The 14,795-nt window shown below is 39.0% G+C and overlaps 1 protein-coding gene across 2 annotated transcripts in view; it reads left to right on the forward strand.

Annotated features, from left to right (window-relative positions):
• The first annotated feature begins 2,471 nt into the window (after nt 1-2,471).
• The window catches only part of osbp2b (oxysterol binding protein 2b), a 38,476-nt gene continuing 26,152 nt past the window's right edge, over nt 2,472-14,795 (forward strand). Inside the window, exons 1-3 of one of the 2 annotated variants that reach the window (XM_079478953.1) lie at nt 2,472-2,913; nt 12,067-12,275; nt 12,817-12,861. In XM_079478953.1, the coding sequence (XP_079335079.1) occupies nt 2,603-2,913; nt 12,067-12,275; nt 12,817-12,861 (565 nt within the window). In that variant the 5' untranslated portion in view covers nt 2,472-2,602. The remainder of the gene's footprint in view (nt 2,914-12,066; nt 12,276-12,816; nt 12,862-14,795) is intronic. The other variant, XM_079478954.1, reaches the window with a different exon arrangement.

A 14,795-nucleotide genomic window follows, 5' to 3' on the forward strand; every position in this document is an offset into this window, starting at 1 on the left:
AAAAAAATACAAATAAATAAATAAAGACATTCAACCGTTTACTTACAAAGCATCTCTTACAGTTATCTATGCACTTGTACATGCCTGTTTTATGGCTCAAAAGAGCTGCCAGCAGATAGATCCGAACAGAAATTAGTATCTTATGTCATCTTTTAGATTTCTTTTTGTTTGTTGCTTTAAATATAATTCAATAGAATTGAGTTGTGTCTTCTGTTTAATGGAGCTGCATGCTTTAATTGGCAAAATCATTCAGGGGTAAATTGCACTGATGTTCCTGCTATACGAGTACAAGCAGATCTTTGTAATGGCATTTTGTTTAATATTCATATTTTTGTATTTGTTTGTTGGTGGGAAATTAGCTTAGAATTTCGTTTAAGTGTAAGCGATGGAGAAACATTCATGCTGCTATAAAACTGCAGAGAATGCATCGTTCCGTGCCAAACTATGGTTGTGGACCGGGGACTAGAAAACACGTAGCAATGTCACGTTCTTGTAACTTCTGGATTGTGTTCTGTGGTTTTCATGTAAAAGGTTTTAGACTGTAACATTTCAGACATGTTGAATATGATTTCTTAGTAGGGATTTTGTGTGTTTCGGTTTGTTTTAAATGTTAAAGGGCTACTTGCTTTTTCTAAAATTGAAACAAATGATAGTCGTAATGTTACGTGGATGAAAAGTTAATAAACTCTTTGAAACAATCCGTTCTCTTGTTTTGAATATTGCATAGACACGTACCGATTGATGCCACAATTGCTGCTCTGTGGCGCCATCAGTTGGCGAGAGATCATAAAATATTGAATTAAATATCGAAAATATTCGATAAAATAATGTTTTTCTCACATTGAAATTTCACAATAGGCCTACTGACATAGACTTGGTTTACACAAAGCAAATGCATACACGGTAGTCTATAAAAACGAGGTGCTGACCCAAAGGTCCATTAAAATAGAATTAAACGCATGTTATGTCAGGGAAATTAAAATATAATGGGTAAAATAATAATGGTTCTATAGCACTAAGTGTTTCTTGGCTTGTAATCATAGGGGAACCACATAGAACTATCTTGGTTCTTCGGTGGTTCCTCAAGGTTCTTAAGCCCTTCTTTGGGATGGATGACTGAGGTGAGTCTTTACGAAAGCAGTGACTTTACGAAAGTCACAATTGCACACTATAAGAACAGCTGAAGCAGGGGCGTCGCTAGACCCCACGTGCCCAGTATAACTTTGCTGCGCCCAAGTACAATTTTGTTTATTTTTCAGTGCATTAATTTACATTGATTGTAGCGGCAAAAAACGGTTCTGCAACGTAGTAATCTAATTCACGCTTGTAAAATCGACGCGGTCGCGCATTCTAACCGGTCCGAAAACACAAACTCGTGCCGTAGTTTTTCCGCAGAAGCATGCATGCATGTGTTACCTTGCGACAACTGCGGCACTCAGCTGCGCACGCATGCGCGCAATATTGACTACACGCGACTGAGGTAAGCTATGAAAACAAGACGAAACTAAAGTACGTTTCTAAATAATATCAATCATCATATTTATACAGTGTATATATACAGTTCAATGCATTACAGTTGGTTAAAAAATTAACCAACTTGGTTAAGACTTGTCTGTTAAACCAGAAAATATTGTTTTTTAGATAGAAAATGCTCTTTATATTAGTTAGAGCCATAAAATGACTCGTTTCTTGAGATATTGTAATTGTTAATTATTGAATTGATGTAATTATTCATTGTTGCCATTCTGTAATGAATGCAGATGTGCAAGAAAAAAAAGATCTTTGCTTTCATTATTTCCGTACAGTGCATGCAATAAAGTTGATGTTAAGTATGTCAAAGATACTTACATATTTTTAAATACATAAATGTTACCTTCCCCAGCATTGCTGCACTGTAGGATAGTGGTTTAAGCAAGGGAAGTTTGTACGTATAGTGCATTGTGATACACACTTCTTGCACACAGCAGTTCTTAAAAAAAGTGATAAAGTAATTGTACTTAAAATTTTACTTGAAAAAGTCAAATAAAAGCCTGTGCCTCAGTAGAGTATAGGAACGCCCCTGCTCCGAAGACCCACTGAAGCACCAAGATTTAGTTCTATATGAGTTGTTTCCCTTATTGCCTATATAGCACCATTTTCCTATTGATCTTAGGCCTAATATTTGATCTCTGACACTAGAATACACAAAGAGTTTGAGCACTTTTTTAGACTTTGTAAGCAGTAGGCCTACGTTTTAATTAAATGTTCGTTTAATCTGAAATCAGCCAACATTTTAGCAAGTCTATTTCTTTGTGTTATACACATCAAGTATACAGAGGTTGAGTAAATGATGACAGACTTTTCATTTGGAGGGGGGCATCCCTTTAAACACATGCCGCACTTGGTTTATTCATTACGGTGCAATGTAAAATGTGTCTGATGAGGCAACTTCTGTAGTAACAGTAGTCGCGTGGCGCTTTCATCTCACGCCAGTGGTCGTCGCTCGCTACTCTCCGTCTCTCCGTTATCCGGGAGCGAAGATAGAGTGCGTTGTTTCTCTCTCCCTTCCCCAGACCCTCCTCCTTTGCCGGCCCGTTCGTTTCAGCGCTTCGGTGGTGTGTTTATGGGGAGAGTGGCCGCTCCCTGCAGCGGCCCCGGCAGGATCGTGTCCTTTCTCACCGCGGTTCCGTGCTTATCCTGCAAACAGCAACAGCAGCGGCGGCGGCGGCGGCGGCATCACTCTGCGGCAGCGGAACGAGTCAGCAGGAGGAGGATGAGCGAGCAGGGAAAGAGTGCCGCGTCCACGCCGGCGAGCGGGACACCAGTCCCGGGCTCAGACACGTACAAAGGCTGGCTCTTTAAATGGACTAACTATATCAAAGGTTACCAGCGCAGATGGTTCGTGCTCAGCAATGGACTTCTGTCCTATTACAGGTATCACGCTTTGTCCCATATACATGTCATGCAACTATTTTAATATAAATATTATTTCTAAATGAGTTTATATGTTTGTGTGGTCGGTGAATGTAGGGATTTGGGGATCTTGAAGACGGGTCATGTAAACTGTCAAACACACGCGAGCACTGAGCGCACTTTATGAGCGCTTCTCTAGTGTTGACACATGCTAGTTTACCTCTCAATATCCATCCTTATTTCACTTCAGTCATTTCCTTATTTCTTTTTAACCGGTTCCCCGCATGTCAGTAAGAACATATAAACGCCCGTCTCAGCCTGACATTGTAAATGAAAGCAATGCTGGGATAAGCGCTTCAGCTAGCGTGTTTGCTAGCGGCAACTGACGCTCTATACAGCGATGCTGTATGTGACGCGTATGAGAGTCACTGCATTTCTATATATCTGACAACCTACTTTCGCTTATGTGTGTGGGGCGTGTCTTTTCAATTTAGGCTTTATAAAAACATGTACGGCCATTATGTTATTATTGGGAACCAGCTGATGATTATTTGGTCTGGTGCATAAGCCCCTGATGGCTACAGATGTGTTAGCAAGCGTTAGCTAAGCCAGCGTACACCGAACCATCCGGAACACCCTTTACAAACATTTACCATGGAGACCGTTGCTAGAGACAGTTAATGGAATAAACCGCAGGTATAATTCGCAACTGCCATTCAATTTAAAGCTTGAAATACGCGTGAATGCTCATTAAATGGGATTTCATATACATTTTTAATACTTTTTACAAGGAACATTGCAGTTAAGTGTGGGACATTGGCAGTGACAATACATGAACAAATGTAATTCACATTCTTTTGAACAGATAGACAAAACTCAATCAATTGTGTCGTTTATCTGTGTCTATTGACAGGTACCAAGATATCTGATGTTGTGTCGCTGCCTAAGTTTGCAGTGATGCGGTATCGCTTTCAAATGTAAACGCCCTCAACATGTGTCACCTGTGTGCTTGGCCACTGACACCTGTTGTTCAAGAGGTCCTCAGGCCAGCATAAGTGATCATGTTTCATGATTCATCAGGAAGGCAGGTGGACAGCATGATGTCTGTCATTATACCTTATTATTATATTACTCTTTTAATTGGTTCATTACAGCATCTCGGCCTTGTCCCTCAGAGAGCTTCAATTATTTAGTCCATTTCGACTGTTGAAATATTGCACATTGTTATCTGTAATACCCAATAAATATATATATATATATATATATTTCTTAATTAAACCACAATAATAATATAATTTTGTATGTCATACAATGTCCCATTGGCTGTGATTCTGCAATCTCTTCAATATTGCATAACAGCTGTCTTGAAATAATTAGTTTAGTCTAAAATACGTTCTTGTCCAATATGAAGAAAGCTGAGAATATTGCACATCTTTGTTGAATCCAACTAGATATATTTAAATAGCCTAATATTATTACTCTGTGTCATTTTGTCTAGGGCCGAAACAACGCCTGAAACTATTTTTACGGGTTTGGCAGAGACTTTTATCCAAAGTAACTTACATTTAGTGTGTTCCCTGCACATACACTCAAAATACGCATACAGTTGTTTACAATAATACTTCAAATAATTATGTAAAATCTAAGACTATTGCAAGAAATCTACATATTGCATTTTGCTTCGATATTATGTTACACTCATTCAGTCTTTAAAAAAACTCCCAAAGTACGAATGCTGCAAAGTAAACAAAAGATTAAAAGTGTTGCAACCGCTAAGCAAGCTTGCTAGTGTATTTGAGGGCCACTGTGCAACCAACAATGATCTAAAATGAGTTGATATCAGATGGTCTTGAGGGTCATTGCGATAACATTACAGAGTAGATCAGTTGTCAAGTGGCTAATGAAATAAGGCCAAAGGATCTTGTTAGAGGCAATGCACGTCGCTCAGTATCTCTAAGAGACTCCTCACACTGTAGGCCACAGGGTTTTCACCCACCCCGGAGAGTTGGAGGGAAAAGTGACACTCTGCTCTTCTCTATTAATAGTCTATTATGGTGAAATGTGATTGCAGTAGTGTAAGGCTAGATCAGCTGTCATCTGAGAGCTCGGGCTATGGTGTGCACGTAGCCAACACGAAAGGAGCGTCTGGAGAATGTGTTGCTATAATATTTGGAAAATACATTGTGCAAGGGGGCAGAGAAAGTGACAGTTTGTCCGAATACTGTATGTTTCAAAGTCTGTGCATGACAGAAGTCTTTAGATGACTTCTGTCATGCACAAAAAATAACTTTTGAAGTTATTAAGAGTGACTTTGGGAAAGACGAACATAATTGATTTTCATGACTGTAAAAATTTTACTGGATTTTCAAGTACTTTTGAAATGGGGTAAAATATGTCAGAATGCAAACTTACAAGTTAACTGTAAAATAACATTAAAAACATATTACTTTAACTTTAAAAAAAAAAAGTTAAAGTAAAAAGTTAAAGGCTGTTTTTCCCAGTTTATTTACAGGACAGTTGGGAGCAGGTAGCAAAAATGGGGAACTGGTTTGGGACATGATTCGAGAACCTAAACCTGCATTCCCAGTATGCAGGCAGCATTGATTTACACTGTATTTTATGTCTTTATTTTTATTAATCCATTAGTGGTCGATATATTGCAAGTTTGTGAGTGAAAACACTTGTTCATCACTTTCAGCCAAATGTGCTTCATGCTGCGACACGTGCACAATTACAACAACCTACAGCACTTACTGTAAATGCAGAGAGCAGCAGATTCTGAATCTCTGGTTGGCCTCTGTATCAGCAGGTTATCCCGACATCTGCTGATATCTGTCCAAACATCCCCCAATCGGTCATTCTATGAGAATTCCACAGTCTTGTCTCATAGCAGGTGGGGTTGTGCTTATGTATGCAATTTAAAGCGGCCTTAACTCATACAGTTTCTGTATATCTCATGTTTATCTTGAATACTTACAGAATAGTATCGCACCCTTCAAATATACGCAGAGTCTTTAGTTTGATCACATTTATAAAAGACAGATACAGCTGTACGATTATTTCCGAAAACATGCAAGGCGAGTGTGGGGGGGGACTAAACCATGTGTGCACACATTAGAGGTCTTCACGGGTCCACTTAGATCCGAAAACCCGAGGTCCGGCCCGAGACCCGAGCGGGTTCGGGTCTAAAAGATTCACGGGAGCTACGGACACGGGTCGGGTATATTATTAGGTTCTTCGGGTCTCGGGAAATATAAAGTAAAAATGTTTTTTGCTGAATTGACCCGAGGAAGACCCGAACTATCCTGTACAATAACAGCGCGTCGCTCGTGTGTGTGCGTGTAGTTACCAACTCTCCTCTTGCGAAAAAAACAGATCTGTGCAGGGGATTAATCAGGAAACTGGATTAAGCTGTGTCTTTATGCTGTTTTGTGAAGGCTATTTAGCCTGAGTTTGCGCAATTTTCCAGAGCAAAACAAGAGGATCAACGTTTCCATTGCCATATCAATTTCATTTCCATTAATAACGTTTACATTTAGGTCTAGTCGGGTTTGAAAAAAAATATATAAATGGGTCGGGTCGGACTCGGGTCTAACGTTATCCGGTCTGTCTCGGGTTCGGGGCTTTAAAAAAAAAAAAGCAGGCATGTCGGGTTCGGGTAAAAGTGATTCGGGTCATTTCTGGTCGGGTAAAGATCTTTGGACCCGAGAAGACCTCTAGCACACATTGCCAAGAAAACACAGACATCAGTTTCACTTACCACGTGCGGTTCATGTCCAGAATCTTTTAGCGCTGGGACCACCACTCCATCTATTAGTTTCAAACGATCTCCAAATCCAGCTTTATATCTACCATTTATACAACATTCATCACCCCAATGCAGCGAACAAACAACACAGCTGAACTTCGCGAACATAGTGCTCTCTCTCCTGCACATAAGTGAAAGTAACTAGTGCATGCTCCTTCTCCCGCTCTCAATGGTTGATGCGTGCCGCATGCTTTTTTGGGAGAATTGTCCAATAAAGGACTGAGAAAAGTTGTTCTTTCAGAAACCTGTACGAACGCTGGGGGAGTGTATCGAGCCAACTTGTAATACGTCCAACTTATTTTTTGACAAGTTAACCATGTTAAGCATGAGAAGACAGCACATTTAACATTGTAAAGAGGTCAGAATGCATGACACACCATTGCACAACCCCTTTAAAGATTTTGTTTAGTATTTTGCATCCTCCCTTTTGCTTTATTGACAGCATGCACTCAACATATTGTGGTATTGACTACAAAATAGGATTATTCATTTTATCCCTAGTACGATCTGATAATGTCCAAGTAAGTAAATGTGGTCCATAAAGTTGAATATTGACCCTGCAATATAGACAATATTGCTTGTTTACCTAAAACATTTTTTTTATTAAACTCAATTCAATGTGTTTCAGACTTTTGGACCTGCTGTATGTACTGTGTTGCATCATTGCCGTTACAATGCAAGGATATCTACTATAGTTCGTACACCTTGCCCACCTCATACTAGCATCTCTTTGGAGAGGATCTTTGAGTGTCTGAGCTGACGTGTGTATGAGTCATACTAAAGTCCACCGGGTCTGTTTCCGACACACTGAGTGAATTGCTCTTGGGTCGAGATCGTGGTATCAACCACTGCTTCTGATCTCTATATACTCGCATACACCCTTTTTCCATTTCATCTAATCTTCGTCCATCTAAAACTCTCTGGAATGATGCTTTATTTTATAGAATATTACAGCGAGAACTATTAATTGCAAAACTCATCCTCACGAAATATTGCGGTCACACTGACTTAACCCTGAGAGATGGAAAGAGCTTTTCTACAGGATGCGTTCTGCTGATATGCCAGATTTACAGTGAGAAGAACACAGTCCCCCCCCCCCCACACACACAGTTCTGCCATCATAACCCGTTAAAGTGTAATGGCCTGAGTAAATGCAGCATTTGCACACGGCCACACAGCACTCCCCCCACATCTACTCTTTTTCCTCGCCATAAGTGACACTGCATCTTTCCCAACAGAATCTACTTTAGTTGACTAATGAAGATTAAACTGTATTTGTAAACCTGCAGATGTGATTGTATGCATGCACAATATAACATTTACTCTACAGTGTTGTTTTGATGTTATTGAAAGCATGTAATTAACAGTGCATCTTAAAGGTGGTTGACCCCAAAATAAATTATTTTATAATTGACTCCCCCTCATGAATTCTCAGATTTCATTTCTTCAGCTAAACACAAGCTTATTTAATCATACCTATTCTTCAATTAACAGTGATTTTTGGCAAGAACTAAGAAACTGACAGTATCCAAAAAAAAAAGATCTGTCACTTTATGTACATATATTGGTCGCAGAATGCTCACACATTCATCATATATGTCACCAAAATAATGCAAATGAGCTATGAGTTATCTGAAGCCAAATGTAAAGTGTGTGTGAGAAATATTTGAGTTTATTTGATGAAATTAAACCAAAACAACATATAAACGCTACATTAGAACATAGTGACACATTAATAATTACAGATCTCATTGATGAAATATAATGTGACAGCTAGTCGTGGGATATGTAACAATCAACAAGATAAAGTTATTGATGTGTTACCATATTTGATTTTGATGCATGGATATGGCATGAGGGTGAATACATTATGAGAGAATGTTTTTAGGTGAACTGTTCCTCCAAATGCAACTATTCTCAAGTTTTAAAAGTACTTTTGATGTCTGAATAGTATATATTTTACAGACGCACGTGCCTGGCCCAAAGTTAACTTCGGGTCTGTGTTTGGTCATAATATAACAAGTTATTTTATATTTAACATGAGTTTATATTAACGTTTTATTGTATATTAATTGTAGGCTATTAAATTACATTAAACTACTCAACAGTTAAGTTTGCGCCACATAATGTTTGTATTATGTTGTTGCCGCTGAAACCGTCTTTTAGTAGCGGTTATAAGGTTAAATGTTTATAAGGTTCTAAGGTAAAAGGTTATAAGCTGTTATAAGGTTCACTTGAGGTGCGATAACATTCTGTTCTGTCGGGTAGAATGCGGTGACATAACCATGACCAGTCTCCCATAAGGCTTTATGCGAAGTTAACAGAGGGCAGCAAGGTGGGTTGGAATGTCATTTAAAACCACTAACTTTTTATTGGTTTAACAGCATTTGCATACCGCCTTAAGTTATTTTTGGACATCTTCTATTTTGAAAAATTCTCTGTCATTTCTGTGTGTGGAAGTTTTTTTATGCGTGTGAAAAAACATCAGACATGTTTTTTCCAAGTAAACATATTCTTAATATAGTGGCATCCCTCTTCTTTCTCAGCTCCGGGCCTGGATCTGTCCTGCTTTGACTGGGAGTGTGTAAGAATGGTGTAGGACTATGAATGTGATAGTCTATAAATTCAGGGCAGTCCCCAAAATTAACAATATCATAAAACTATAATGTTATCAGTATTATACAACATTAGAATTATTATAAGATATTTAGTATGTGGAGTAAAATACTCTTTTCACATTACCAGTAGTCTTTTGTCCTCAAGTCTACTTTTCGTTTTGGTTAAAAGCTTTCATGTGCTTTATGTTTTTATCTATCCCTCATTTTTCCATATACTCTTCTCAAGTCTTTTGTTGTCTTTCTGCATAATGACATATCTTTCTTTTTTAACCCCTAGTTCCGCATCTTGGCTTCGGGTTCTCTGTTCTGACCCACTTACAGCCGTTTGCGTCCAGTGTGTCCCCTCTAGGGTGGATGTGGTCTAATTTAAGATCTCTGCTGTTGCCCCTCTGTACCTCCCTGTCCCATGTTTCTCTATACAGGTTTGCAGAGGAGGTGTAAAGAGATTTTAAGCACCAATTCTCATTGCTAGGGAGCTTGTTGTTTAAACAGTGGACTTTCATTGATGTTAGTGGTTTATAGACGGTTTCATCTGAACAACCTAAGCAAATGTTTCTGCGCATGTGCACTTTTGTGACCCCAACTGAACTTCCGGTACATATTCACAAACATTAGAGTGCCTGTAGATTATTACTGATAACAATCAAAAGAAACCGAGAAGAACCGTTACTTGGCTAAACTGTACGGTTTGTTAAAATGCGACCAAACTGCAGGACCCATTCAACAAATTGTTTATGTAATGCAATTATATAAAATATAAAAAAGTTATATTATTCAACACTAGCCAATCACAAACCGGAAGTTAACTGGGGTTCAGGGGTGCATGCGTCCAATGAAACGGTCTATAGTCTATCACTTACTGTCCCCATCCCAGTGACAGTCACCTGAGTAAAGATTTTCTACCAATTACACGGTTTGCTTGACCGCCAGACCTTGAGCCGCCTGAAGGCATGTTAAATGTAGCCAGCAGACGTGTATTACCACACCCAACTTTACAATGTTTGTAAAAACAAAATGTGCATTCCTTGGGAATCGACCCCATGATCTTCCAGCCTCTTTCAGTTGTGCTGCAGTTTGTTGGAATTAATGAACATTACAAACACAGTCTGGATCTATGTAAGAGATCTTTGTCACAGTTTCTCTGATAGGTCAGAGCTTCACATTTTGTTAGAGATACTGGAACAGATACCGGGTAACCAGATCAGCAACGCATACATACACACCAAACACACACGCTTTCCCTCTTCTAGATTCTCCATCTCTTTTCCCCTTCATGCATTTTGCTGTCCTATTCACTATTGTGCTCTTTCACACCTCTTTCTCAAAGTCAGCAGAACTTGTTTCACATGACAGAGTCTTTTGTGTTTTTGTATCAGTGTTTCATACCAGCTGACTGAAGAATCTCTCCCTCTCTCTCTTGCCTTCTTTTGTTTTGTTAGAGCCCTTCTCAAGGCTTGACTCCCAGCAGGATCTGAGATCCTTTCAGGCCTGAGATGTTTCACACTTTAATGGACCAGTCGCTCTAAAAACCCTTTTACCCGTTACGACCAGTAGCTTTACACATCTGACAGTTTACATAGAGACGAGTGGGTTGAAAGCTACTTTATTTATCGTCTGTGATGATATTATCAGTACAGTATCATTTACGGTAGAGAGCAGGATGATTTATATTTTTTATTTTAAGTTGCTAAATTAACCACGTATTGCAAACATTACTTAAACAACTTAAAAGACAGAAAACGTTTATTATCCAATGACAAATGTCTCTCTATAATGTCTCTGCTCTTTTTTTAGAGGAACTTTTCTTCCTGATCTATCTCTCTCTCTGTTTTCAGTGGACACCAGCTGGCACAAAGGCCGTGTTAACCTCTATTTTTCACTGACTTAGTATACAGTTCTGTGTTATAAAGAAACACTCAGGTTCATAAGTTTGTATGTCCCCCCACTCTCAAAATTAGTGTTGATTTTGATAACATGTAATTTACCTCTGCAAAGGTCAGTCTAGCTATCCATACATCCATCCCTAATGTTTGCATGCCCATCTATTCGTTTATTCGTGTTTAAAGAGACAGTTCATCCAAAACTAAAAATTCTGTCATCATTTACTCACCCTTGAGTTGTTCCAAATCTGTATGAATTTCTTTGTTCCAATGAAGGATATTTAAATTACTTTTATGCACTTGACAGACGCGTTTATCCAAAGCGACTTACATTGCATTGTTCTATACATTTGTTTCTAAGTATGTGTAATCCCCTTGGATCGAACCCATGACCTTGGTGTTGTTTACGCCATGCTCTTACCACTGAGCTACAGGAAAGCTTTGCTTATATGATGAAGGATATTTGGAAGAACGCTTGTAACCAAACAGTTCTTAGCCAGCATTGACTAGTAGGAAAAATTACAGTGATAGTCAAAAGTGCCCCAGAATTGTTTGCTTTCCTACATTCCTACATAGAACAAAGAAATGTATAAAGCATTCTTCCAAATATGTTTCTCTGTGTTCATCAGAACAAAGAAACGTATACAAAAACTTTTTTTTTAAGTTTTTTGGTTTCAATTCTTTCAGACTGTTAAAAAAATTGGTTCAACCCTGTGTTGCCATAAAAACACTTCTGAGCTTCACCGACATATTTAACAGCATTATTCAACACCCTTTTCACTTGTGATTTTCTTGCATGACTTTTTATCATGTGCTGACACCTCCCTTTTTTCTGTTTGTGCTTCATGTCTTGGTGTGCTCCCGGTAGGACGCAGGCAGAGATGGCCCACACGTGTCGCGGCACCATCAACCTCGCCACGGCGCACATCGACACAGAAGATGCCTGCAATGTCGTTTTGAGCAGCGGGGGCCGCACTTACCACCTAAAAGCCAGCACGGAGGTGGAGAGGCAGAGATGGGTCACAGCACTGGAGCTGGCCAAAGCTAAAGCTATTCGAATGATGAACGATCAGTCTGGTAAGAGCGGGAAAACATTCTTGTTCTAGTCTTTGCTGGGCATTTAGCTGAAGGTTCCTCGCGTCAGTACTGTGGGTCATATCAAAGTCTCTTTTAAGCAAGTCCACTCAGAAAACATCTTTGCAGTGTCACCTAGTCAGGGCAGATAGCATATTTCATTTAACATGTATTTGAATACAAATGCTCCCCCCATGCATGTCATTACAAGCCTGTATGAGTTTCTTACTCAAGGACAGAAAGGAAGATACTTTGAAGAATGTTGGTAACCAAACAACATTGCATCCCGACTTCCATTGTTTAGACTCAAAACCATTGAGACATTTCTCAAAATATGTTCTATTGTGTTTCACAGAAGAGTCAAATGCAGGTTCTGAGACATCAAAGTAAATACACAAAGTTTATTTTTCGGTGACAGTGTGTATTTTTGTGGGTGATAAATATAGCTTGTCTGCATATAACTGATAATTTCTACCTGTTTATTATGTAAATGAAGTAATTCAGATGCAGAAATGTTTTGAATGGACTGTATCTGTGCCTTTAGACAATGACCACCATGCCGCCCCACCTGCACACTGTTATCACTCTGGTAAGGTAATTGTATTTCTTTCAGAGGCTTTGCATCGAGGGTTTTGTGCAGAATAGATTTATTTTGCAGGGGAATGATTGCATTTGTAATGGACTGTGACAGAGATGTGGTTTGATGGCTGTTTAGTTTGCAGTATCTGATGTGGGTCATTGCTTTGCTCCAGATTGGTTAAATCTTTGCTTTTGTCTAAGGATGTCTGGGACATGATCTGTTGAGACAATTAAATGGGTCTTTGGTTTGAATCAAAACACAGACCTGTTTATGCTTCTCATGAAATGAATGCTCGATGGACAAGATGTGATGGTAGCTTTGGCCTTGTGGACTGCATGGACTGCATGGTTTTATCGCCCTTTGCAGTATGTTTGATTTTCAAATTTTGGGATTCAGCCAGTGAAATGCTTTGGCCGCCAAAGAGTGCGTTTACATAGACTGCAAAAGTAATGTTTCACACAAGTCGTATTTTAAATGGAAAAGCGCTGTTCTTAGCTTTTGTTTTATTCCAGAGAGAACCCATGATGAATTAGCCTGCCTGGTTGGTCTTCCTATCGACATCATCCCTGAACGAATATTAATTTTTATAAATGCAGTCAATGTAAATGTAACCAGTGCAGGTGCCGCTTGCCATGTTTCTAAAAGGCAAATTTACATTCACATTTTACATCAGTAATGTTATTGCATGTGTTTGATTTACAACAAAATAACGGTAAAAATGTGTTTTTGTATGGGCTTTAAATGTACATGATCATGCAAGACTGTGTGCTACATTTAGGGCCTAGTTCTTCTGCAGTACTGACACACACACGCACAAAAAAAAACACAAGACATTTTATGAGCTAAATATATTTTATGAAACTTGAATTGATTAATTTATTAACTTGTTTTACAATTATCAGGCAAATTTATATTCATAAAACAATAGCAGAACTAAGAATCACCAGCTTATTAAAAATTGCTTTCATATTCCCCATATGTGTTTATTTATTCTCTTTAAACGTATAATACAATGCTGAAAAAACCCTCTGATTGTTAATAGTTCGCCACATGAGGGCGCAAGATATCATTTTGGCACGTGATTTGAGTTCTCATGAGAACCTAGCAAACCCTCACATGACAACAGAGCTCTTTTTATTTCTCCCTCTCTTGTATTTTGGAATCTTGTCAGTATGAAATGTTGGCTGCGCTCCAGCCCCCTCTCTCCTCATTCCATTCCAGACACGGCCCACTCTTTCCACGCAACCACAAACAAACCACAACGTGCTATTTCTGCAGAGCTTTTCTGTGTCAGTTTTACGTCTCTGTGGAGTTCAATTCTGTCTGCTTGATACTCGGCCTCAGATGTTTTAAGAAGTACTATTTTGTTCAAGTTTGGTCTGGACAAGATTTGCTGTGCAAAATTAGGTTCTCTTCATCAGTGTCAGTTTTGTTTTAGCTGTGAGGTTCCGAGAGAGTTCTTATGAGGAAGTGAGAGACACAGAAGTGGGTCAGACTCTCATCATTGATGTCAAGCGTTCAGATCGGCACCCTGAGCTTTAAAAGCCTCTCTCATAACTGCACCTATTTTATACCAGCGTTTTCATCTCCACCACCCACCGTCTCTGAGTCTCATTCTTTCTCTCGCCTGAGTCATTCCGACAGCAGGTTGATCCCTTGGCTATTTTGACTGCTTGTCTGGATTTTGTACTGAGCGCCATCATGCTGAGATCTTGTAAATACGACGAAACTGATGTGCTAACATAAGGGTCATGGGTTTTTACTAACAAGTGGAATGATTGATTAACTCATTATCCAAATCAACATACAGTTTGTCAAATGAGTAAATGTGCACAAAGATATAGCCTCTTTTATTCTTATGTAAATGCCAGGATGTTATAGTGTAATATCAGCAGAAACCAGCAGGTGGCAGGCCATCCTCAATTAGTATACTGTCCACAATT

The sequence above is a fragment of the Barbatula barbatula genome (genome assembly GCF_947034865.1).
Source record: "Barbatula barbatula genome assembly, chromosome: 2".
Taxonomy (NCBI): Eukaryota; Metazoa; Chordata; class Actinopteri; order Cypriniformes; family Nemacheilidae; genus Barbatula; species Barbatula barbatula.